The 22,756-nt window shown below is 39.9% G+C and overlaps 1 protein-coding gene across 1 annotated transcript; it reads left to right on the forward strand.

Annotated features, from left to right (window-relative positions):
- The first annotated feature begins 1,462 nt into the window (after positions 1 to 1,462).
- On the forward strand, positions 1,463 to 22,322 carry TBC1D7 (TBC1 domain family member 7). Its single transcript, XM_075705539.1, has 9 exons — positions 1,463 to 1,476; positions 3,326 to 3,538; positions 3,999 to 4,119; positions 4,809 to 4,889; positions 8,546 to 8,733; positions 11,085 to 11,222; positions 12,397 to 12,542; positions 21,222 to 21,351; positions 22,181 to 22,322. Exons 3-9 carry the CDS (start codon positions 4,008 to 4,010, stop codon positions 22,265 to 22,267), a joined length of 882 nt encoding a protein of 293 aa, XP_075561654.1. The 5' UTR covers positions 1,463 to 1,476; positions 3,326 to 3,538; positions 3,999 to 4,007; the 3' UTR covers positions 22,268 to 22,322.
- The last annotated feature ends 434 nt before the right edge of the window (positions 22,323 to 22,756 follow it).

Genomic DNA, 22,756 nt, shown 5'->3' on the forward strand with positions numbered 1-22,756 from the left:
TTGAAGCACCACAATAGTGACGTAATGCATCTTGACAGGGCCAAAAATGAATAATTAAAAATGATAGAGATTTGATTGCATTTCAGTAGCTGTTTTCTGAACCCTGTGATACTGGTTAGCGCGCAACAGCACCAAACAGATCTCATCCAGAGGCAAGTGCCATCTATCGAGAAAAGATGTATTTGAGGTGAAGAAGCCACGAACGACAAAAAATGGCACCAGCCTGCCACCTGCTGCTGTACAGAATTACTTCAAGAAACATAACCTGCTAGGCCTTGCACTGACTCAACAAAAACACTCCTGGGTGAACTGGGTTCAACGAAAGCATGTCCGTTCTGCAACAGCGTGCTTTCCCCTTGGCATTTCAAAAGCCTTGGGCAAGATTAAAATAATGGGATGTTCTGTGCATTTGAAAATAGGCCACCCAGCCTAGGGAGCTGTCTTGGCCAGTTCTAATATTTTGAAATCTCAGTATTACTAGCTCAGGTGTTCAATGGTCTTGTTCAAGTTCCTGCTCCTGGAAAGGGACCATGAGCTGAAAACTCAGCTCCTGTTAAAAGCAGCTGCCTAGTCCTTGCAACCGTACAGGTCAAGGCTGACAAGATCTCAAAGATCTGAATAAAAACATCACCGCCAGTTACAAAAAAAGACCCAAATAAAACCACACTATTCATTTGATGTCCCACGTTTTTGGCAGCACGGGTTGATTTTTGAGCGTCGGCTTCCAAGAGTGAGATCTAGGTCCTTTATCTGTTTTGAGGGGTGGGAGTTTTAGCATCAAAGTGTTTTGCTCACACGCACCAGGGTACATCTTGGTTTTGGAAAATGCACTTAGCTTCCTAGAGATTATTCTAAATAAAATGTCCCCAGATGTCACAGCGGATGGGCCAAAATGCTAAGCATACCAATTGCAGTAAATAATACGGTGTAGGCAGTATCATTCTTCGCCATTCTTCATGGCCTCAGCATCAGGGGAGTTATTCCCTTATCGACGAGCATTATCGGTGGGCCTTGCGCAGCGCTGTACTTTCTGGATCACTACTCTACGTAATTCCATACTGGGCACAGCCTGCTCTTGTCAAAACGCCCAGACCTGCGGTGCCGCCTTGAGACGGGGGGACGAGAGACGCGGCTGCTTCCCTCCGGCAGCCCTCACCATACCCGAAGCTGCCCCACGTAACGTGGGGAGGAGCAAGGAGGGGGGGAGCCAGCACTGAGGGACGAGCCGGCTCGACCTAAAGGGTGAGCGGGCAGAACAACCGAGGGGCGTGAGAGACCCGGGGAAGCCCCAGAGCCAGCGGCAGAGCCAGAGGCAGAGCCGCGAGGGGCAGGGGCGGCGCCGGCCCCGGCCGTTGGGCGCGCGGCCCCGCCGTTGGGCAGGGCCGCCGAGCGCTCCGCCCCCCGCCGCCGCCGGCGGGGCGGGCCGGGGCCTGCGCATGCGCCCGTGCCCGCGCCGTGGGCCCGCGCCCGCCTGCTGTAGGTGCCGGGGGGCGGCGGTGGGGTCCCGGTGCTCGCGGGGGTGGGCGGCGGGGGGGGTATCTGTCACCGGCCCCGCGCTCATCCCCCTTCCCGAGCCACTCTCCGGGTCCTTACGGTCGCCTTAGCTCCCGGGATGGCGGGTGAGGCGGCCGCCGCTGGCCCTCCGCAAGCCCCCAGCCCGTCACACAGCCCTTCCCCCCCCCCCCCCCCCCGGTGGGGGGCTCCGGTGGGGACCCGCTGCCCCCGAGCGTGTGTGCGCGGGCAGGCGGGGAGGAAGGGTGCGAGGGGTGCCCCCCCGTCTCTGCCCCGCCTCGCCCGCCGGAGCGGGACGTGCCTCTGTGTGTGTGTGTGTGTGTGTGTGGGGGGGGGGGGGTGGCCGTCAACTTGGGGCTCGATTCGGGTATCGCGGCCTCGAAGGCCGAAACGGCGGCGAGGCCGCTGTCGGGGCCGGGTGGGGCTAAGCGAGGGCGGGGGGTGCCCTGGGGCCGGGCCGGGCCGGGCCGCGCCAGCCGTGCCGCCCGGCCTGCGGGGGCTGCCCCCGGAGCTCCTGCGGGCTGTGGGAGGGAGGGCCTTGTCAGCGGGCGGCAGCAGCGTGCTGGCACCGCCTCTGGCTCTTCGCTAAGTGTTTCTATTTCATTGCCGCGGTTAAAATCACCTGGCGTGAAATTTGATAATACGATGAAAAGTGCTATCAAGGCCGAAGATGCATTAGTCTTCGAAGACAGGACCAGTTAATTGTACTCTTTTGTATGGAACGCTTCCAATGAGCTGGCCAGGATTTATTTTCCCCCCTTCCTTTTTCCAGTTTATTGGTGATACCTGTAAAGATTGGAACATAGGTGGTTTGCCTAACATCAAGATATATATCCTAAATTGGGAGGGAGGGAAGGAGGAAACAGTGTTCCTCCTTTTTTCCACTGAGTAAATCAGTGCTGCTGGTATACTGATAATTTAAAGTAGCGTTCCTTTCTTATAGATCATGCTATTATTTTTCAAATGATATTTCACAAATATATATGTATTCATATATATATGAAATGATATTTCAAATGATATTTACTGTTTCCATTCTGCGACTCTACTCCCAGCTTCCCACAAGTGGTACGAGCTAGATGTTTTCTAAATCGCACATATTAAATTCAGATTTAAAAAATTTCAGATATTTTAAATGTAGTTGAGTGTCTATAGCATCATAAGTCTGCCCTTAGACATGGGTGCAATGTAAGTAGTAAACACTCTGATCGCTGGACCCTTAAATGCACAATACGTGAACATCACAGTCATTTTCATAAGGATAGTGCGCAACTGGAATGTCTTGCAAGGAATAGAAATATTTTTTCTCTGGTTTTGAGATAGTATTTGACCTATCTCAGAAAGCATTAATTCAGTCCTTTGCTGGTTTGTGTTTTTCTCTCTGGTCTTGGCCCTGATCCTACAAAGCACTAAAAATGGACTTAATCTGAAACACAGATAGGCCTAGTGGATATACAGATTTAAATATGTGCATTCTTTGCAAAATTGTGGCCTTTGTTTATATCTGCAAATGCTTTGCTCCTGATGCATACTTTGGTTTAGTAAGGAAAAGAAGAATTTAACTAGAAAAGCTCAGTGCATCATTCACCCATTGCTCCTCACTCAAATTATGTTTCTCCAGATTTTGCTGCTGTCACTGGGCATAAAAGTTAAGATTGTTTTTAGTCCTTTGAGTTACAAAACCGAACTTTCTTGTATTTCCAAGCCTGCAGTGGAGGGAGAATTGATATTTAGAAAGTTGAAATGAATTGAAATGTCAGTTACATTTGTTACGAAACACAGAGTACTCATTGCAATTTGCCATTGTTTCCAGTATAGGGATGAGACTTTTGTTTCTTTTTGGTATGGAATAACTGGAATAACAAGCTCAAGTCTGCGGCTGTTAGAGCACCTGATGACAATGTGAACATTTGATCCAAATCTGCAACTTAAGAACAAACCTACATACCTAGCCTTATTCTTTCCTGTCACCCCTGTGCTACTGAGGCCAACATTGGCTTGCCCTTGCTGCTGGTTACTTTGTCTGGTGAGGATAAAACCTGATGATTTGACTTGTCTGGGTAGCAGTTGCACTTGATTAGGGTTTCTGCAGCCAAAATTTTGTCAGACTCAACTGTATTTTTTATATTGGTTTTGAAATACATGATATCACATAAAAGACTAAGTGTCTCTCCAGCATTTTTTTTTTCTGAAACTTTTAAAAACTAGTATAATTTACTACAGGAATAAAAAAAATCATAAAAAATCTCTGTGTTTTCATTTGGAAATTGGATAGCTTTAGACCTTGTTTAGATTCAGTTATTTTTACGGTTTCTACGTTAGCATATGATGAAAAAAATCTTGGAAGATTTTCATATTCTGTAGGGTTTAATAATACTATAGAGATATAGGCAGTCAACTTCCATCAGTGTGCAAATGTACTTGACCTTAACACAATAGGAATGTATTCTTGTAAGTCTTAAGGGGAATTACTGTTTCTCCAAAAGGAATTAATCATGGCTGACGACTCTCAGAGAAACTTTCGCTCAGTGTATTATGAAAAAGTGGGGTTTCGTGGAGTTGAAGAAAAGAAGTCACTGGAAATTCTGTTAAAAGATGACCGGTTAGGCAAGTTGATTTCACTGTTTCCTCTACTACTTTGGTGATCTGGGGCTGGGGAGGGAATAATAGAAAATGTTTAGCTGCTGTGCTTAGTACTCATTTAAGTTTTGCGTCTTTTACCACTAGTCTGTCTGTTGTTACTAGCAGTCCTTTGAGTTTCAAAGATCTGAAAATCTGATTTTTAAAACTATTTAAGATTTGTCCTCTGTGCCCAAGACACTAAAAGTTTTTTTAATGAAAGCAATTTTAATCTGAAAATGTATCGTTTCATGCTGTTAATTCCATCTAACCTCAAAACAATGAAGATTTTGTTATTGCTGTTGGTCCCTGAAGAGTGCCACATCTCTAACAGAACAGGAAGATAAATGTTGTCCCTTTAGCAAAGCCCTTAATTGTTTTGACGTAGGAACACGATTTACAAAATGTCTATAAAAATGGTATAGTTTCTTCCTGGTGAAACCTAGGGTATTTGCATTGTAAATTAAGACAACGTATATATTTTTCAAAACTGTTGTAGTTTATAGGGCACATTCTATTCTCAATTGAAGCTGTGAAAGCATTTGTTGATAATATGTGATGAAAGTGGGGATTTCAATCTGCAGCTAAGGGTTTGTCATACGTAAATCAGAGACTCAAACCCATTTATAATTTTATTTAAATTTACCTTAATTTTTTTCCTCTTTATTTCTCTACAGATATTGAGAAGCTTTGCACATTTAGTCAAAGGTTTCCTCTCCCATCCATGTATCGTATACTGGTGTGGAAAGTCCTTTTAGGTATGATATATAACATCTGTGTTCCTCTGTAGAAATGAGTATGTAGGAAGGTGTATTTTTTCTTTCTTTTTTTTTTTCCTTAGAGAGTTAATGACATGGATTATTCTGTACTACCTTGTCTACTGATACGTATTTAGCATATTTTTGTATCCACTTAGGATGCACAACAGCAATTATAAAACAATATTCCATGCATAGTTTTTGAGAAATTTTGCTGAAGTGTACCTAGAAGAGTGTATTTCTGTATTTAACTTTCAACAGTATCCAAGTAAATTTATAAAATGGATTTGAAAGGTGGATTGTAGTAAGTCACTGATACATGATAAGATATTCAGTACTGTTCCTAAAACAACAGACAATTAAGTTGAAGTAAAGCTATGATTAAACTTAAAAAAAACTGGGCAAGGTAAGGGATGTATGTTTACTGTAAAGAGAAGTTTGGTGTTCAATAAAATCTTGGTTGCTTCTTGTTTTGCTTCTGGTTTTAAATTGTATTTGCCATTGAAGTTATGAGGCCAGAGACAAATTATGGTACCCCAGAAACCATAAAAAAACCATAAATAGATTCTATTTTCCTTGAAGTGTGTTAGTCAGATGACTGATTCAGAAGTACTCATGACTTTGCAGTAACTGGTCAAGTGTGTTGGGTTTACTAGATGCGAGGTTGTGTCATTGGGAGACAGGAGGGGTTGTGGAAAGATATCTGGAGGGTTTCCCTTAGAGTTGCTGTGTGTAGAGAAGCACTGCCAGATTGAGTGTGAAGGTACATGGTCTGACTGAATCTTAGGAAGAGAAGTGTGATTTACCATAGTGTTGGTGGTGGAGCATTGTGCCACTTTTGAAAAGCATGAGTGTGGCTCCCGTGCTCAGTCTTGTATTACCAGGGCTGTGCTGGCAGGAAGGGTGCTGGTATCCGAAATGTTGTTTCATCAGGGAGAGACCAGCAGCATCAGTCTGCAGACTGGCTTGGAAGTTGCTGTCTTTTGCTGTCTGTGAACTATCATAATTCTTCTTTGTCCTTTGGCTCTCCAGAATGTGATACAGATCCCATATGTATCTCTTGTATGAAGATTTTGGCATGTGATTCAGAGTCAGGAAGATTGGTGACTCCTGCCTCTGAGTGTTTTACAAAACAGTTTTTCTCTGTTTTAGGATGTTTGTTTATCTTAGGCTGTGCCATGATCTTGAACAGTGTTCAAGTAAATGTCTTCTGTTTCCCTTCTTGGTCTCCATGTTCCACTACAGTGTCTGGAGTTTGAAATAATGTATTAGAAAGTTTTAGCTGAGTTTTAAACGATGGGGTTTTTTTTTTTCTTCTTTTTTTTTTTTCCCTCCAGTTTTCTACAGTTTAAAAATTGTGGCTTCATATTCCTGATTATTTGGATTTTTAAGCCTTTTTTTGGGAGAGGTAGTAAATGAACAGTGTGCAGAAGGTACGAGATGTAACTATAAAACTTGAAGTTCCTGGCATTGATCACTGAACTAATAGAGTAATGCTACTTGATAAAAGCCTCTGCCGTTAGAGTACTAATTTTAGCATGAAAAAGATTCTTGTACCCTGGGCCCTAGTGGAGTAGTCAGCATCTTTTAAAATACTAGTAGTAGGAAATACAATGTAGGAGGTTTGGACAAGTGACTCAGTACAAGATCCTTCAGCCAAAATTATAATAGGAAAATACAATCTCTTGGCAAACTTGTAGCTCACTGCAAAGCCAATGGTCTATCTTTGACTGTTTTAGATAGGATGATTTGTGAACCATATGATAACACAAAACACCTTCTGAGTTAACTGTATGGAAAACTGTATTGCCTTTTTAAAGGATTTTGTATTTTAAACCCAGAGTGATTTATTTCAAGTATGCATACTGTCATTCTGTATACTCCTTGGGTGAACAGGGCTAGAAGGACTTTTCTTATGCTGCATCTCAGTGTTAACACCTGTTAGAAAAGCTGGTATTCAGAAGGGCAATGCAAAATATCTCTCCCTAAATGATTGGAACAACAGCCCAGTCCATTTCTGGTGGGAGGTGTTACATCTCTGAATGATATTAATAGTTTAACAAAAAGGATTCTATCCTGTTAGCAAAATTGTCTCAGACACATACCAAGGCTCAATGCGGTCCCAGGTTACATGGTATGTCAGCGATGTCTCTATTAACTTCCTGTTCAGGTATGATTCATGATGGTTTCTAGACATCACTGTTTTGTTTAAGCTTCTTTTCTGTCTCCTAAGGTAGTCTTCTGTATTTGAGGAAAGCAGTTGGCAGTTTGTACATACAAAGTCATGATGGTTGACTCTGTTTTTGCATAACGTGAAAAATGCCTTCCTCTGTCCCAGCTTTTGAAATGCAGGCAGGTTTGCAGTTGGAAAATAAAAGATAATTTTCTGTCTGATATGCTTGTTACTAAAACTCAGCCATTTTGTGGTTTAACACTTGGCAGGAATATTTTTTTTTTCTTTAAATGAGAGAGAAGAGCAGCAGGTAGCCTGTTTCAGAACTGATTTTTGAAGAATACTTTGTTCTTGTGCTTTTCTACAATGGGAAGAATTCTGCTCCACTAGTGATATGGAAGTGGCATTTCTTTGCTTTGGTGTATGTAAGATCTTATGTCTGATGCAGCCTGTTATGGTTTTCTTGTGAACATCAGAGCATGGCAAGATTGAGTCTTGAGTGAGGGGAAGGATTGAGTGAAATGTTGAGCATCGCTTCTGGAGATTGTAAACAGTTTAATTTTCTCTGCCTCTCCACTAGGTACTTTTTTTTCTTTTTTTATTTTTCCTCCTAGGAAACTAGAAAAAATACTTGTGTTGTGCTAAGAAAGTAAAAAACCTTACCTTGCAAAGTGTTTGGGTGGTATTCTCAGGTTTTAATCTGTAACTGATTCAACCTATGTGATTGATTTTGCTTCTGAATGCTGTTTTAGAGAGGATTAATCTATGATACAGTGACTAAAGAATTTTCTGGCAGAGATCTAACAGTAAATTAAATAATACTGGAATGTACAATATCTTTGCATTAGTTGATTGCATGTATATATTTGTTCATCTCAAAGTGTAGAATTTGAGAACATGAACAGCTAATGTATATAAAAATCATGCTGCATCCACTTTGTTTTCAAAATAAATGGAAGCTGGGCACAAATACGCAGCTAGTACTGTATTATAAACTACAGGTAGGTATAAACAAGCAAGATTCACAATTCAAAAATAAAGAAAGGTTGTTGGAGAGGGAGAATAAACCAATTACATTCTTTTTTGTCTATCCCAACAACGGCATTTCTTATCAGCACACTGATGGGGTATACAAAAGAGTTAGTATTCATTTGCTGAAAACCTTGTAGAAGAGCTTGAGAAACAATGGTCTAAGGGTAGACTTTGCCTATGCTCAGGTAGCATATGAAATTTGTTTTTAGAAGTATAAAGTTAAAGTGTTTTGTTGGTCCATTGACTTCCGATTTTGTAAAATTTTCTCCGTGTATTCTTTGACCAAGTTTATAAACAAGCTGCAGTGCCAGGTCCTACATTTCTGTAGGCTGCAGTTGTAGTAGAAATTGAATTTAGACAGATCTCTTGGAAAGGGAGTTTGAGTGCTCTGTTTTTTCTCTTTACAGTTGCTTATATTTTTTTTCTTTTTTTTTTTTTAATTTGTTTTTAGGAATTATTCCTCCTCACCATGAATCTCATGCTTTGGTGATGAAGTACCGGAAGGAGCAGTACTGGGATATACACCATGCTCTTCGTGTAATTCGTTTTATTAATGATTCTACCCCACAGGTAGATGTTTTCCTCCGCATACATCAACTGGAATCAGGAAAATTGCCTCGAAACTTGGCTTTTCCATTGGTCAGTTGTCATTTTAACAGTCTTTTAAATACAGTATTTTATTTAACTTCAAACTATAAGCCTGTGAGAAACTGAACTGCAAGTAGCCCCACAAATGCACGTAGATAGGCAAAGTAAGGCGAATGGAAAACAGAGAAGTACTAGTATAAAATCAGGGGTTTTAGTCAAAGTACTTTTCTCTTTTTCTTTCCCTAAGTACTTATGTAAGATTTTATGCCTTAAAATATCTTCTGTGTATTTTGCCTGCTAGGCTTCAAGCCTTTTGTACTCTATCTAGTATGCTTCAGTTTCTTTACAGCACTGAAATGAAAATGACATAATCTTATCAGAGCTCGTAGATTCTTAAATGCCTGGAACAAGGATAATTCAGAGCCAGTACAAGCAGTGATTTATTGCAAATTACATCATATGTTTAAATTATTTGTTTTTAAGTCTAGACTTTAATGTACTGACCTCCTTTTTCTGTTAGTCTGAACCAGTCCAGACTTCTGTCAGGCAATACATGTACTCTGTAGTTTACAGTGTACTCACATACGGGTAAACAGGTCTGTGTTTTAATGATAAATCTATAGTGTGATGATAAAAACAATGTGTGAATCTTACATATGAGTCTCTATGAAAGAGGAGATGATGGAAGGAGCCATGGGACTTTCTGAAGTGAATTTTATCCTGTATTTAATGTTAATTTATCCATGTTCACTCTAGCCCAGCTTTCTATGTTAGTTTTCATCTGTAATAACAAAATTTGACATAAGAACTAAAGAACAGTTAAAAACTAAAAAAAAAGTTAAACAAAGTTAACATGGAAAATACAGTAATATTTTGGACTGGAGGATTATATACAACATTCCCTTGTTGGAGAAGGGAGAGTGTTTTTGTGCCCTTACCGTTGCCTAGGAACGTGGCCATCCTACTCCCCAAGTTTTGTATAGAGAAATTTCCTTGATTTTGGCATGTGACCCAGTGGGTTGAAAATTCATCCCTTCTAGAGCAGCATTGCTTTCTGAGCAAGTGTTTTGTCAGTGCATCCTAGAGCACTAGCTGCTCTCAGTGCTGTGATGGGGTTTCACAGAGATGGTGTTTAGCAGATCCCCAGTTGTTAGTCCTGTAACTTATGCTTGTTTTGCTGCAGAAAGCATTTGTTGTCTTCATGCCAGCCTGTTTTTAGTGCAGTAACTGTCTTCTTAAACCTACAAGAGGTTACTGCTTGATAGTAATGGTGATGTTTTATTGTGGAGGCAGCGGGAGTATAAAAATGTTGGATTGGTCTAAATATTTTGAAATGTTTTGAGTCACAAATCACAGAAGTCTGCTAAATATGTTTTGTGCACCTGAAAGTAGAGAGTTTAAGTAGTGTATGTATTGCAGCAGTCTATGTAGCAGAGGCATATCCCAGTACTATTTAGACTATCCACGCATTTTGCGTGAGTGGTAGTCTGTGCAAAAGCCTGTGCTACTATAGCTTACTGTTATTGATGGTTACAGTAGATCAGACTGTGGATACGTATCTGGCTTGTTACCCTGCCTCCTAACGTAGCCAGTACTGCCTGCGTAAGGAGGGCTGTAAGAAACAGGGCAAATACAGAGCCTTTCTTTGTGCATCTTCCCAGTTTAGGTACTTCCTGAGCTAGCTGTTGGCATGAGGTCTAGCTGGTTTAGAGTTAGTTCGCCTCCATCTACCCTATGTGCAGTCATACCATTAACTCTGGTTTGGACATGCTGACACTCCTCTTAGGAAAATATATCCTCAGGAGAAAAGATGATGGTGTGCCCATCACATGCTTCTGGTCATGTATTGTGAGGAATAAGATACTTGTCACCTGAAAAAGATACCTATTTGTCATCTAGGAAGAAGTTTATCTCAAAGCAAATGATTTTCTATATGTTGAAAGTAGACATGCAACTTATGGCTGCATTATTTTTTTCAGTAACTGTAACATCCATGACGAAGGTGTTTGAGGGGTCTGTTTGGCCCTTAGCAAGGAATAGGATAAAAAATTCTGCTGCTATGCAGTATAAAAATGTGCGGCATAGAAGTAGGATTATCGCTACCTTGTTAGAAAGTAGTATCTCAGTTGACAACATTTGAGAACTTTGAATCAGAGTTGTTCCAAACTCCTGTTGTATGTTTTGGTTTTAAAAGCAAGACGAGTCTTATTCTGCTTTAGTAGGTATCTGTCACCATAATGCAGCTGCTGCCTGATGTTTTATTTATGAATGTCAGAACAGCTCTTTGTGTATGTAGATTCCAGTTTGTTTTCCCAAATAGCAGGGAAAAGGAACATAAGAATAATTTAAATCAGATAGTCCAATACTTATTTGTAGTTCATTTTTTTGGCTTTGTTTTCCAGGAACCTGAGGATGAAGTGTTTCTTGCTATTGCTAAAGCGATGGAGGAAATGGTGGAGGATCCTATAGAATGTTATTGGCTTGTCAGTTGCTTTGTGAATCAGCTAAACAGCAAGCACAAAGATTCATTACAACAACTGGTAGGGAAAAAACACACTTTTTTTTTGTTTTTGGTGAGGAGAGCCAATCATGGAAAGCATTAATATATGGAGACAAATGGACCATCAGAAGATGGAGGATCAGAGCCCTTGGATTCTGTTCCAACAACTGTTTTGAGAGAATGCAAGGAGTGCTTTTTGCTTTGCGATTGTGCTCTCCTGTAGGACACTTTGTTAACATAACATTAGAAATTGTTTTTGTTTGCTACATGGTAGTTTTCCATTACATCTTGTGTTCTTTTTAGGTCAGCTAAAGCTTACATTGTATCTAGTTGCTGGAGGTGATACATTCAACTATACCAATTTCTGTAGTTCCTTTCAAAGGACAAGAGGAGCATTTTTAAAGAAAGTATGTGCTCTCACTACATAGAAGGCGCCAAGTGTCTCCCTTCCCTAAGTTTCTGTTTTAATACGAACATTGTACCAAGACTCTGGATGTTAGAATATGGACAAAGGAAGTGTTTTCTCCTTTTGACAGCTGAAGTCATTAGCTGTTTACCTAATTATGACAAAAAGCATAAAGGTACTCCTGAATTTATGAAAATGTGTATTGTGTTACATTAGAATTTAAACAAAATGAGAATTATCCACTTTTTTATGTGGGTAATTATCCATGTGTTTATGCTTCTAAATACTTTGGATTTTGACACAAGAAATCAATGTCCAGCTTTTAATGTGTTGCACAGGGATTTACTCTCAAAATTGATTTTCTGGGTTTTGCTGCATTGTGTGTAGATTTTGGTTTTTTTTTTTTCTGACATGTGCTAAGGTAATTAGGTTTGAGGTGAATGAAACTCAATTTTACTTGTGAAGGTAGCAGTTATTAGTGCACGTTTAATCTCTGCATTGCCTTAAGCTCTCAAACACCTCCTTGCATTAGGGACTGCTGCATATTTTGGAAGTTCTGCTAGTGGTCAGCAATTTAAGGAACCTGAAGCTGTTTGTTTAATTAAGTACTTAATTAGCTAATTGCAAAAATCAGCAACACTTGTGTTTTGGAACATGATGTTTTTAGTTAAAACAGTGCAAGTTCATTATTTTAACATGTTATTTCATGCCAATTGAATTTTTAAGGCATTTCTTGTCTTACAGTATGCATTAACTGTGGAGGGTACTCTGATGTGAGCTATCTAAAATTTTGCAATTCCTTTCTCAGCCGAAAATTCTGGAGCAGTATTTGAACATTGAAGATAGCAGACTCCTGATGCACCTAAAAGCATGTGCTGCAATGAGCAAACTCCCTTATGATCTTTGGTTTAAAAAGTGTTTTGCAGGCTGTTTACCTGAGTCCAGTTTACAGAGGCAAGTTCTCTTTTTTCCTTTCTGTTTGTAATTGCATAGTAATTTTAGCTTTTTGTCATCACTAGCAGGCAAAGGGCTTTCCTTACTTTATCTGTAAGATTATGGTACTAACTTTATTGTTGACTTGGAAATGATAAAATTGGTTTTGATTCCACTTGTTACTGATGCAAGATAATCCCTGTGTGATCATTTCTGGCATTGAAATTAAAAAAGAATGGAGTTAAATATAGCGGCTGATTCTGTTAGACACAATGCCTCCTAGGACATAAAACTCCATATCCCCTCTTAGTGATAGATAGCTGAATGGTTTCAGGCTTTTTAACCAAAAATCATAGAATCGTTTAGGTTGGAAAAGACCTTTAAGATCATCGAGTCCAGCCATTAACCTAGCACTGCCAAGTCCGCCACTGAACCATGTCCCTAAGCACCACATCTACACATCTTTTAAATACCTCCAGGGATGATGACTCAACCACTTCTCTGGGCAGCCTGTTCCAATGTTTGATAACCCTTTCAGTGAAGAAATTTTAGTATCCAATCTAATCCAATTTTCCTAGTATCTAGTCCTTGCTTAGGGAGCGATTATTGAACTGTATTATTATTAGATGAAACAGATTTTGGGAATGTATACTGGTTTTGGCTGGGATAGAGTTAATTTTCTTCATAGTAGCTAGTGTGGGGCTATTATTTTGGATTTGCGCTGAAAACAGTGTTGATAACACAGGGATGTTTTAGTTACTGCTGAGCAGTGCTTATACAGAGTCAAGGCCTTTATTGGTTCTCTCACACTCCCACCAGCGAGTAGGTTGGAGGTGCACAGGAAGTTGGGAGGCGACACAGCCGGGACAGCTGACCCCAGCTGACCAAAGGGATATCCTATACCATATGACGTCCTGCTCAGCAATAAAACTGGGGTGGAGGTTGGTGGTGGTGGGGTGTCCGCTGCGTGGAGACTTGCTGGGCATTGGTCAGTTGGTGGTGAGCAATTGTTTTCATTTGCATCACTTGTCTTTCTTGGGTTTTATTTTCCTCTCTCTTTATTATTTTTTCCCCTCTTTTCCTTAGAATTTAAAAAAATATTATTATTTCTTTTTAATTATTAAAATTTTAATCTCAACCCACAAGTTTCTTTCTCACTTTTACCCTTCCAATTCTTCCCTCATCCCACTGCAGGAGGGGCAGTGAGTGAGCGGCTGTGTGGTGCTTAGTTGCTGGCTGGAGTTAAACCATGATAGAATGTTTATTTTAAAAAGTACTAGGGCAGGTTGAATATTACAAAGTTAATGAAATAGTGCATTATATCAGGATTCTACAGTTAGAAATAGGTTTTCCAGCTTTTAAAAGGGGAAAATTCTTGTGCATGGCACTCCACTGAAGGGCTTTTGAAATGAAGCTTGTATGATTTCACTAGTTCTGCTGCCTGAGAACTCATTCTGCTGCCTGAGAACTCTTGGAAAGCAGAAAATTCGAGCTAGATGTAGAGAAGCATATCCTTTCTGCATTAAGAAGAGCTGCTAATAGCTGAACAGGAGGTGACACGAAGAAAACAGTGGTTTCATTTTCAGCTGCCTGAAAACTTTGAGAAGTAACAAGGTTCAAAGGAAGCTTTACTCCAGCATCTCCAGGACTTCAGTGGGTAGTACACGAACCTAGTGTGGAAACAGTGCTTTGTAAAACGCTCTGTAGAAAATGCTTTACGGTGGTAAAGTTGGTCATAATCTGAACAGTGAATGCAATCTTCCCATTTCATGAAGGAAAGTGGGAAACAGCTGTTTTTAAAAATGTTTTATTTGCCCTTAGGAAAATAAGGGGGTTTTAGGGAACAAGCTATAACATTAGAAATCATGCTCTCTAGTCTTGTACCATGGTTTTTGAGGTTCTGTGTGTTTTACTGTTGGCAAGGAATATGTCTGAGAGAAAAAAACTTTTTGAACCAGAACTGAAGGATTTGGTAGTAGACCTTTAGGCGTTATGCTTTGTGCAGCACGGTAATTTTTACATGGCAAGTTCTTCTCATCAAGCACCTATAAGTCTCCAAAAGTCATCTCTGTGTAGTGGTTGTGTGTGATGTGGTGGTTAAAAGCTTTTACTACTTTTATGGCTACAGAAATTATGTAAGCATGTATAAAATGTTTGTTACATTCTTAAAAGCAATTGAACACATATGGTTTGCCTGCATCTCTATTTCACATTTGCATGTGTATGTTACTTTCAGCATATAATGATTGACATGGTTTCATTGTACTTTCTCTGTATGAAACTTAGTGCCTTAAAACTTAAACTACTGTCAGTAGAAGTGACTGCTCTACCTGGGACTTGCCAGCCCCTTCAGGCCTTTTTTCTGTATGTTTCTGTGATCTGAAATAGTCTTTGCAAACTACTGCATTAGGAACCTCTTTGCATGTCTTCTAGGAGATACTTTTATTTAGAGCTTATGTGATTTAATTTTGCTACTAGGTCTGATGGCTGAGAACTAGAGCTGAAAGATGAATTTGCATCAGCAGTTTTGCTATTGGAAGATTCAGGGTTTTTTTAAATTTCTGTTGAAAATTAAATATTTTATGGAGCTGTGTCATCTTGATAGTGTAAAAGAAAAAATCTAGATGAAGAATTTTGATTTCATATTTCATCTTGTCAGAATCTTTCATTTCAAACTTACACCATTTTGAATCAGTTCATTTACATAAAATATTTGGCTAGTTAGTGTACTGTTTAGCATTCTCATACACTGTTTTACCTTACTGAAACAGAATATTTTGATGACCTGAATTTTTTAAAATCCTTTTTTTTATGGAAAAGGTCAAAATATTGGCTTTTTGTATCACTCTGGAGTAAAAACAAATTTCAGTGTTGGTACTTCTGATGGCACAGCAATCTCTCTTCCCAACAGTTCTTGTGGGAACATGATAAAAGTGCACTTTTTCTTGTCAGTTTAGGTTTCCGAATTATTCAGTTGTAATGATAATGGCCTCATTTGCTAAGGAAATACCATACTTCATGGGTAGTATGTGACAGATGAACTTAATTAATGCTTGGAGATTCGGTTTGGATTGGAATCTAGAAGCCTGAATGCTTATCTGAAATGTATCCAAATGGCAGTGCTGGAACTGCTGAGAATTGAAAACAGGTCTCCAATTCTCCTGTGAGTTTTACTTACTTTTTTGTCAAGTGAGAGATGATCTGAGCTCAGTCTTTCATGATTTAATTTAACTTACGATTTAGTACTGTATGTCTTAGAGAGGTTGCTTGCTTTCTATAAATTGTAGTCTTCTCTGCCAGGCAGCTAAATCTAAATTTCATGGTTTTCTTTTTTTCTCTAAAGTGTACAAGATTTGTATATGCTATACAAAAATTTTATCCAATAATGGTGAGATGAAGTTGCATAATACCAGCTTTACTCCTGACAGGCATTGTCATTCAGTATAAATACTGTTTTATAGCACACTTCTAGTTATACCACAGGTAAAATTTATGCATCAGTTTAATTTAAATGGGCTTGGAAAGTGTATATACACAGGTTTCATGTAGAAACTTTTCCCTTTAGCTTATGCAATGTCTTTGCTTGCCCTAATACACTTGACATATTATGTGACAAGCTTCTTAACAAACTTTTTAAAGGTGCCACACTGATAAAAGAGAGGAGCAGACTGGCCATTTCGGAAACACTGTGTCCTCAGGACTCTGTATCCCACCTGGAATATAGACAGGGTGCTTCCTGGAACATGAATCAGCCTGCAGCACAGGCTCGAGAGGGACAGAAAGGCTTACTCATTTCTGAAATAGGGCAAGAACTAGATCACACCTTTGTTTTTATACTCACCATTGCCCTATTTGCTCGAATTCTGCAACAGCATATCTGGTCATCTGTTCAGTAAGCCCCATGCATGCAGACTTTTCAAATGGTGCTGTGTGGGCCCTCAGCTGGAGAGCCCTGCTGCCAAAGCTTGGTGTCCTGTTTGTGGCTTCAGCTCTACAGGCAAAATGGCACTTTGGCTGACAGTTTATTCCAGCACTGTCACCCCAGATGATCCAGCTACAACAGAAGTGGTGCAGCTTTGCAGATACAATTGTGAATAAGCCAGGCATTTTTTGTAGTCTAATGTTCCCAATCACGTATCATGCCCCTGACTAACATTGTTTGTACTCTGCACTGAAGACTTGGCATTAGCAGGACTGTAATAGCTGATGGGGTGGTGTTATGTTATTAGCCCCTGGTAACTTGTTTGCGGCAAAGTATTTGGTAGTTCTCTTGAAATCGTATGACTGCCTTTCAAACTGGCACTACCTCTTGTGTGTCCAAAGAAGGGCAATGGAGCTGGTGAAGGGTCTAGAGCACAAGTCTTACCAGGAGGGGCTGAGGGAACTGGGGTTGTTTAGTCTGGAGAAGAGGAGGCTGAGGGGAGACCTTATCACTCTCTACAGCTACCTGAAAGGAGGTTGTGGTGAGATGGGCATCGGTCTCTTCTGCCACATAACAAGTGATAGGACAAGAGGAAATGGCTTCAAGTTGCACCAGGGGAGGTTTAGATTGGATATTAGGAAAAATTTCTTCACCAAAAGGGTTGTCAAGCATTGGAACAGGCTGCCCAGGGAAGTGGTTGAGTCCTCATCTGTGGAGGTATTTAAAAGACATGTAGATGTGGTGCTTAGGGACGTGGTTTAGTGGTGGACTTGGCGGTGCTAGGTTAATGGTTGGACTTGATGATCTGAAAGGTCTTTTCTCACCTAAATGATTCTATGTATTAATATATGGCTTCTGTAGTTTTACATATGTGATCTCCATTTCCTGCATAAATTACATATATTGGTAAAAATGTAAGTAATTTGTTAGTAGACACAATAGAAATACGAAAAATGCCTTAAACTTGCTATGGAGTGGGAAGGCATAAGAATGTGCATGTGGGCTACTACTATAGAGAAACTTAAGTCTGTTTGCCTTTGTCTAAATAATTGAGCTGCTTCCCAGCTCCGGAGACAGAAGGGCACAAGATCATAACATGGCATTAGGATGAGACTTGTGTGAATCTCATGATGTTCCTCCATGCCCAGTTACCATTGGAAGGACACCCAGAAGCGCAGGCAGAGGAGCAAGGACTGGTTCTTGTTAAACATCTCTATCCTGGGTGGCTGGAGGACCAGAACCAGGGAATAAGGTCAAGTGAGCTTACCCTGCAGCCCAGGGGGAAAAGCTGTGAGATTAATGATAGTATTTCAGAAAAAGAAATGCTGTGATGCTTTTTGTATACTACTGCACTGTAGTGGTTGAGGAACCTCAGAAACTGCCTTGAGAGTGCCATGCCTTCACACATATGCAAACACAGAGTAAGTCATATTGTGTCTACAGGCAAAGCTCAGTAAAAAGTAAATGGCTTCGTTTGCATAATCCTTGGCGTGCTCCTTACCCTCATAGCTTCCTATTTCTTTTTATTTTTCCTTGTGTTTGTTACTACTATTTCACTGTACAAGAAATACCTACAAGAGTGCTCTTGTGGTTCATTGAACACTGTTACGTTTCACGGAAGATGACAGTCACAAAAAAACATAATGAATTTAGTGTATACTTTCTTTTTCAGCATTCCTGAGTAGGGCTATAAGGCACAGTTGCCTGATATTTCTCTTATAATTTTGTCATCTCTAGGAGTATCAAAGACAGGTAAAAAGTTGCAATCTCTGACAGTATATTTGATCTTAAGTGTTTGCTGTTATTTAAAAAGTGAAAGTAGAATATGTATGTTATCATCAATAGAGATACAATGTATAAAGGCTGCTATATTAGAATAGAATCATCAAAATACCTGTTTCCTTGAAACTGCTGTGGGATTTTTTCCATTCTAGGTAAACACTTTTCTGACACAGTTTATGTTGCTATTCCTGGCTCTACTGGTATAGACAAGGTGCTGACCGCTGGTCTGTTTATCATGGTGTCACACAGTCATTCCCCTGTCGCTGTTGCTGGTGGAGTTGCATTGAGAGTAACAATAGCTGGAAATGTTAAGGGGAAAAATACTGCAGCAGATGCAGCTCGTTAGTGCTGACATCTCAGCCACTTTGCTATGCACCCTTTTCCAAAATTTGTTAGATGGTGGTGATTTAGATACTGCATCTGTTTTGCCATTGTTAAAACGTTTATTCTGGAATCAGACTAAATAATGCAGGAAAACATTGGAGTGTGTTCTGATCATGAAATGTAACCTACTGTAGTGTAATTATGAAGACCGAATTCAGGAGGCTTGGAAGCAAAATAATGAAAGAAGACTGGGTTTTTTGTATTGGGATTAGTAAGTTTGTATTCGAATTAATGTGAGCTTTACTATGAACTTTAAAAATTCTTTCCTGTTTTTGAGGTCTGCTGCTCTCTGTATTGTCATTCATAATTACAGTTCCGATGCCCATGAAACACATGGGGAGCTGTTCTTGGGTTCTAAACAGATATGTTTGTGAAGGAAAATGTATTAGAAGTAAACAGGGATGACCTGTACAGTATGGAACAGGAGTGTGATCTGGGTTTTCTCATAGCCTTGCTTAAAGCTTCTAGACCTGACTTCAACATCAGTGCAATAGTTACAGTGATCACTTGTCCTAGGATGCTTGAACCACAAAGGAAGCATTAAGATTTTCATCTTGGATTACTTATTGTTCCTGCCCATATGGGAATTATATAAATTTTTTAATCATATTGAGACAGGGAATTAAAACTAAATTGCAAAGGGGAAAGAAATTGGCAGTGCCTTTTTCCCCATCTGTCCATGTGGGTTTTTTGTTTGTTTCCTTCTGTTGTAAAAATACTCCTGAGGATTTTACATATTCTTTTCCTCATTTCTTCTTTATAAGTTAAATTGTAGTCTGAGTTTTTTGATGAATGGAGAGGTTGTGAAAATAGTGTCAAAAGAGTTATGCGAATAGAAGGTTAAGTAACTGACAAAGAATTAACTTGAGTCACAGGGCGAAAAATAAGCACTGTGTAACAGCAGCAACTATTCCACATTAGGAGTTATAAAAGCTTTTCACAAAGAATCACAGAATGGTTGAGGTTGGCAGGAACCTCTGGAAGTCATCTGGTCCCACGAACCCCCTGCTCACGCAGGGCCACCTAGAGCTGGTTGTCCAGGACTGTCCAGACAGCTTTTGAATGTCTCCAAGGAGGGGGACTCCACCGCCTTTGTGGGCAACCTGTGCTAGTGCTCGGTCACCCTCACAGTGAAAAAGTGTTTCCTGATGTTCAGAGAGAACCTCCTGTGTTTCAGTTTGTGCCTGTTGCCTCTGATCCTGTCACTGGGCACCACTGAAAAGAGCCTGCTTCCATCTCTTTTGCACTCTTCCTTCAGGTATTTATACACATTGATGAGATTTCACGCAGAGCAGTCCCAGCTCCCTCAGCCTTTCCTCATAGGAGAGGTGCTCCAGTCCCTTGATCATCTTCATGGCTCTTTGTTAGACTCTCACTACTTAACTCCTTCTTGTTTAAAGGTGTGATACCGACTCTTCAATTCAGCTGTCAAAGTTCATGTTATGCCTGCATTGTGTTCTCCTGGCACTCCAGGCTGAAGGGCAAGTTCTTCCGAGAGAAGGTCAAATAAAAATTGAGTTGTATTTGGAAGCAGCAGACCCATAGATCCAAGTTTATGGGTGGGCTGCAGAAGATGTTTTCCAGTTAGTGTTACTGTATTCAGAGATTATGGAGGATAGTATATGATCTTTGTCTCCCACGTTTTTATTTGGAAGGAGAAATGCTTTTAACAAGTGCCCAGAAGGAGCAAGAACTGTAATCCTCAGAAAGTCCTTCTGACAGAGCTCTTAAAATTCAAGAACTAAAAATAATGCAATAAAAGCTGCCATCTGACAGATGGTTTCACAGTGGTTTTGGATAATCTTTCATCCCAGGTCTGTTGAGTTGGGCCTGACATAGAGCTGCTGGCTGAAGGATGATTTTGAATTGTTGCAGGCTGTTTTAGTAGTGTGGATCCCTTTTAATATTCATCAAAGTTCTGTTGCTAAAGTGCTTGCAGCCTTTGGAGGCCTGCCCTTCAGGTTTTGTTAAAACTGTGAGGTCCAGGTACAGTTTCACACAAATGGTAGGAGTGCTTAGGTAATTCTGAGAGAGTCTGTGCACAGTGGGATGGATTGAAAGACTTAATAGTTGTTCCTTGTGTCTAATTTAAACATTGTGGATTATATCCTGCTGATATATCATATTTGTATCTCATACAGCAATGACCTGGAATATTTAGCTTCTTGAGATGTAGTTGTTCAGTATTACATCCTTTTGAATTTTCAGCGACTTAACTGTTTGAGGAGTGTCTTTTTTAGGCATGCTAATAAAGTTTGTTTCCTTTTTTGCACTAGGAAAAATTCTCACCTTTACCATACTCTGTAGAATAGTTATGACAATTCGGGCTACTAAAACAAGATTTGCTTTTTGTATTTGAGCTTGTAAACAGTTCTATTTCTAAACAAGAACACAACGTATCAATACATCAGTGCTCGCTGTCACTCTGCTCTGTACAGATACAGGAGTTGATAAAATGTCTTTTATTTACCCTGTCCCAAATAATGCAATGCATTGCTGTTATTCAGAAAAATAATTTGGAAAAAGGTGATTGTACAAAGACTGTTCTAGCAGATAAATAAGCAGGTAAGCACTACAATAATGTTTAATGACTCCTTTTCATTTTTTTGTAGAGTTTGGGACAAAGTTATTAGTGGGTCCTGCAAGATTCTTGTTTTTGTTGCTGTGGAGATATTATTAACCTTTAAAATGAAGATAATAGCACTGAATACTGCAGAAAAGATCATGCAGTTTTTGGAAAATGTAAGTACTCTGTTGTGCTTTGCATTACCTTTTATGGTTTATAAAAATGTGTTTCAGCCTTAAAGTAATTTGCCTGTTGCAAACATACTGTAAGATACTATTACATTACTTGCTGAAAATAGTCTAGTAGTACCAAGGTGAAGAGAGAATGTGCAGGGATGAGAATAATAGGTTTTTCTATCAGGAGATAAGGCTGTCATAGAATGAAATTTTTTTTAGGCTTTGAGGAAGGTGTTATCTATGTTTGTACAGATTTGACAATGTTCCTTGTGATACTAAAGGGTTTTTGTGTGAAAGTAAGTGCAGATGAGGTTAGGTTAATTTTTCTGGAAGCTCCTTACAGGGTTGGTTTCTGGCACCTTTTTTGTTCCTTGCCTGAGTGTGAATCTGTGGACTCAAGGTATGTTTTCTGCTGATGTAAGGATGGGGTCATGAACCTGACCCTGCACTTTCCTTCTGTGAATAGTAACGAGCATCACAGCAGGGTTGTAGGATCTAAGTGTAACCTAGGTTAGTTAGATTAGGTATGTTTGTGGTCATGGATGGCCAGTATGAGTTCTGCCTGATGTCAGGTTAGGCGTATGTAAAGCATGAGGTGCCTGGGTGGTCATCTTACTGTTTTGTAAATAAAAGCTTTTTGTCTAAAACCTGGAGGTAATATGGTGCATGTAGGACTTGAGGGATGGTGGGGGCAGGGAGATGGGATTCTAGTTTACTTTTCTTTTTTTATAAAGAGCTAAAATCTGAACTGGAAATTTTAAATCTTTGTTTTAAATGGAACAGTCCAAATAAAGTACTCTGACAAGGCATATTGCCTGATCTTTTGTAGATTCCTCAAGATAACACTGACGCTATTGTCAGCAAAGCTGTTGATCTGTGGCGCACGCACTGTGGGACTCCAGCACACTCAGTCTGAGAAGCTTCTTCACTTATGACAGCTTGGGGAAAAAAAAGAGACATTTGAAAAGACATTTTACCACTCTTCCCCCATCCTATTGCGATGTTCTTCGTTACCTCTTCTATGTAAAGATGCTATTAAAGCAGCTAATAGCATAGTGATCAATACGTAAATATTTTTCAATAAATACAGATGGAATGAAGATACCTAGTGGCGGTGTGATCATGTCCAGAGTGTTTCTTGGCCAGCCATGTACAGTATCCTGATTGCACAGTGTGCAATCTCTGGCTTTTGGGGAAGCAAATCTAACTCTTGAAGCAAGGTAAATAGACTTACTTGTAATTTAAAAATGTTATTGTATGCCAGCTTATACTTGATATAACTAGTTACTACTTGGAGGTGTTTTTAAGGTGAATTTACTGAATGCTAGTCTGCTGGAACTCTTTGGTGAACAAGCATGCCTTTGCTACAAATGTAAATGTACTGTATTAATACTGTAAATTTTCA

This window comes from Pelecanus crispus, chromosome 2 (genome assembly GCF_030463565.1).
Source record: "Pelecanus crispus isolate bPelCri1 chromosome 2, bPelCri1.pri, whole genome shotgun sequence".
Classification (NCBI taxonomy): domain Eukaryota; kingdom Metazoa; phylum Chordata; class Aves; order Pelecaniformes; family Pelecanidae; genus Pelecanus; species Pelecanus crispus.

Excerpts from the sequence above, each read along its gene's own strand:
- TBC1D7 (XM_075705539.1), top strand. The coding sequence starts at position 4,008 with ATGGCTGACGACTCTCAGAGAAACTTTCGCTCAGTGTATTATGAAAAA. Across the intron at positions 4,120-4,808 it reads GTTAAAAGATGACCGGTTAG|ATATTGAGAAGCTTTGCACA; the intron begins GCAAGTTGATTT and ends ATTTCTCTACAG. Across the intron at positions 4,890-8,545 it reads GGTGTGGAAAGTCCTTTTAG|GAATTATTCCTCCTCACCAT; the intron begins GTATGATATATA and ends ATTTGTTTTTAG.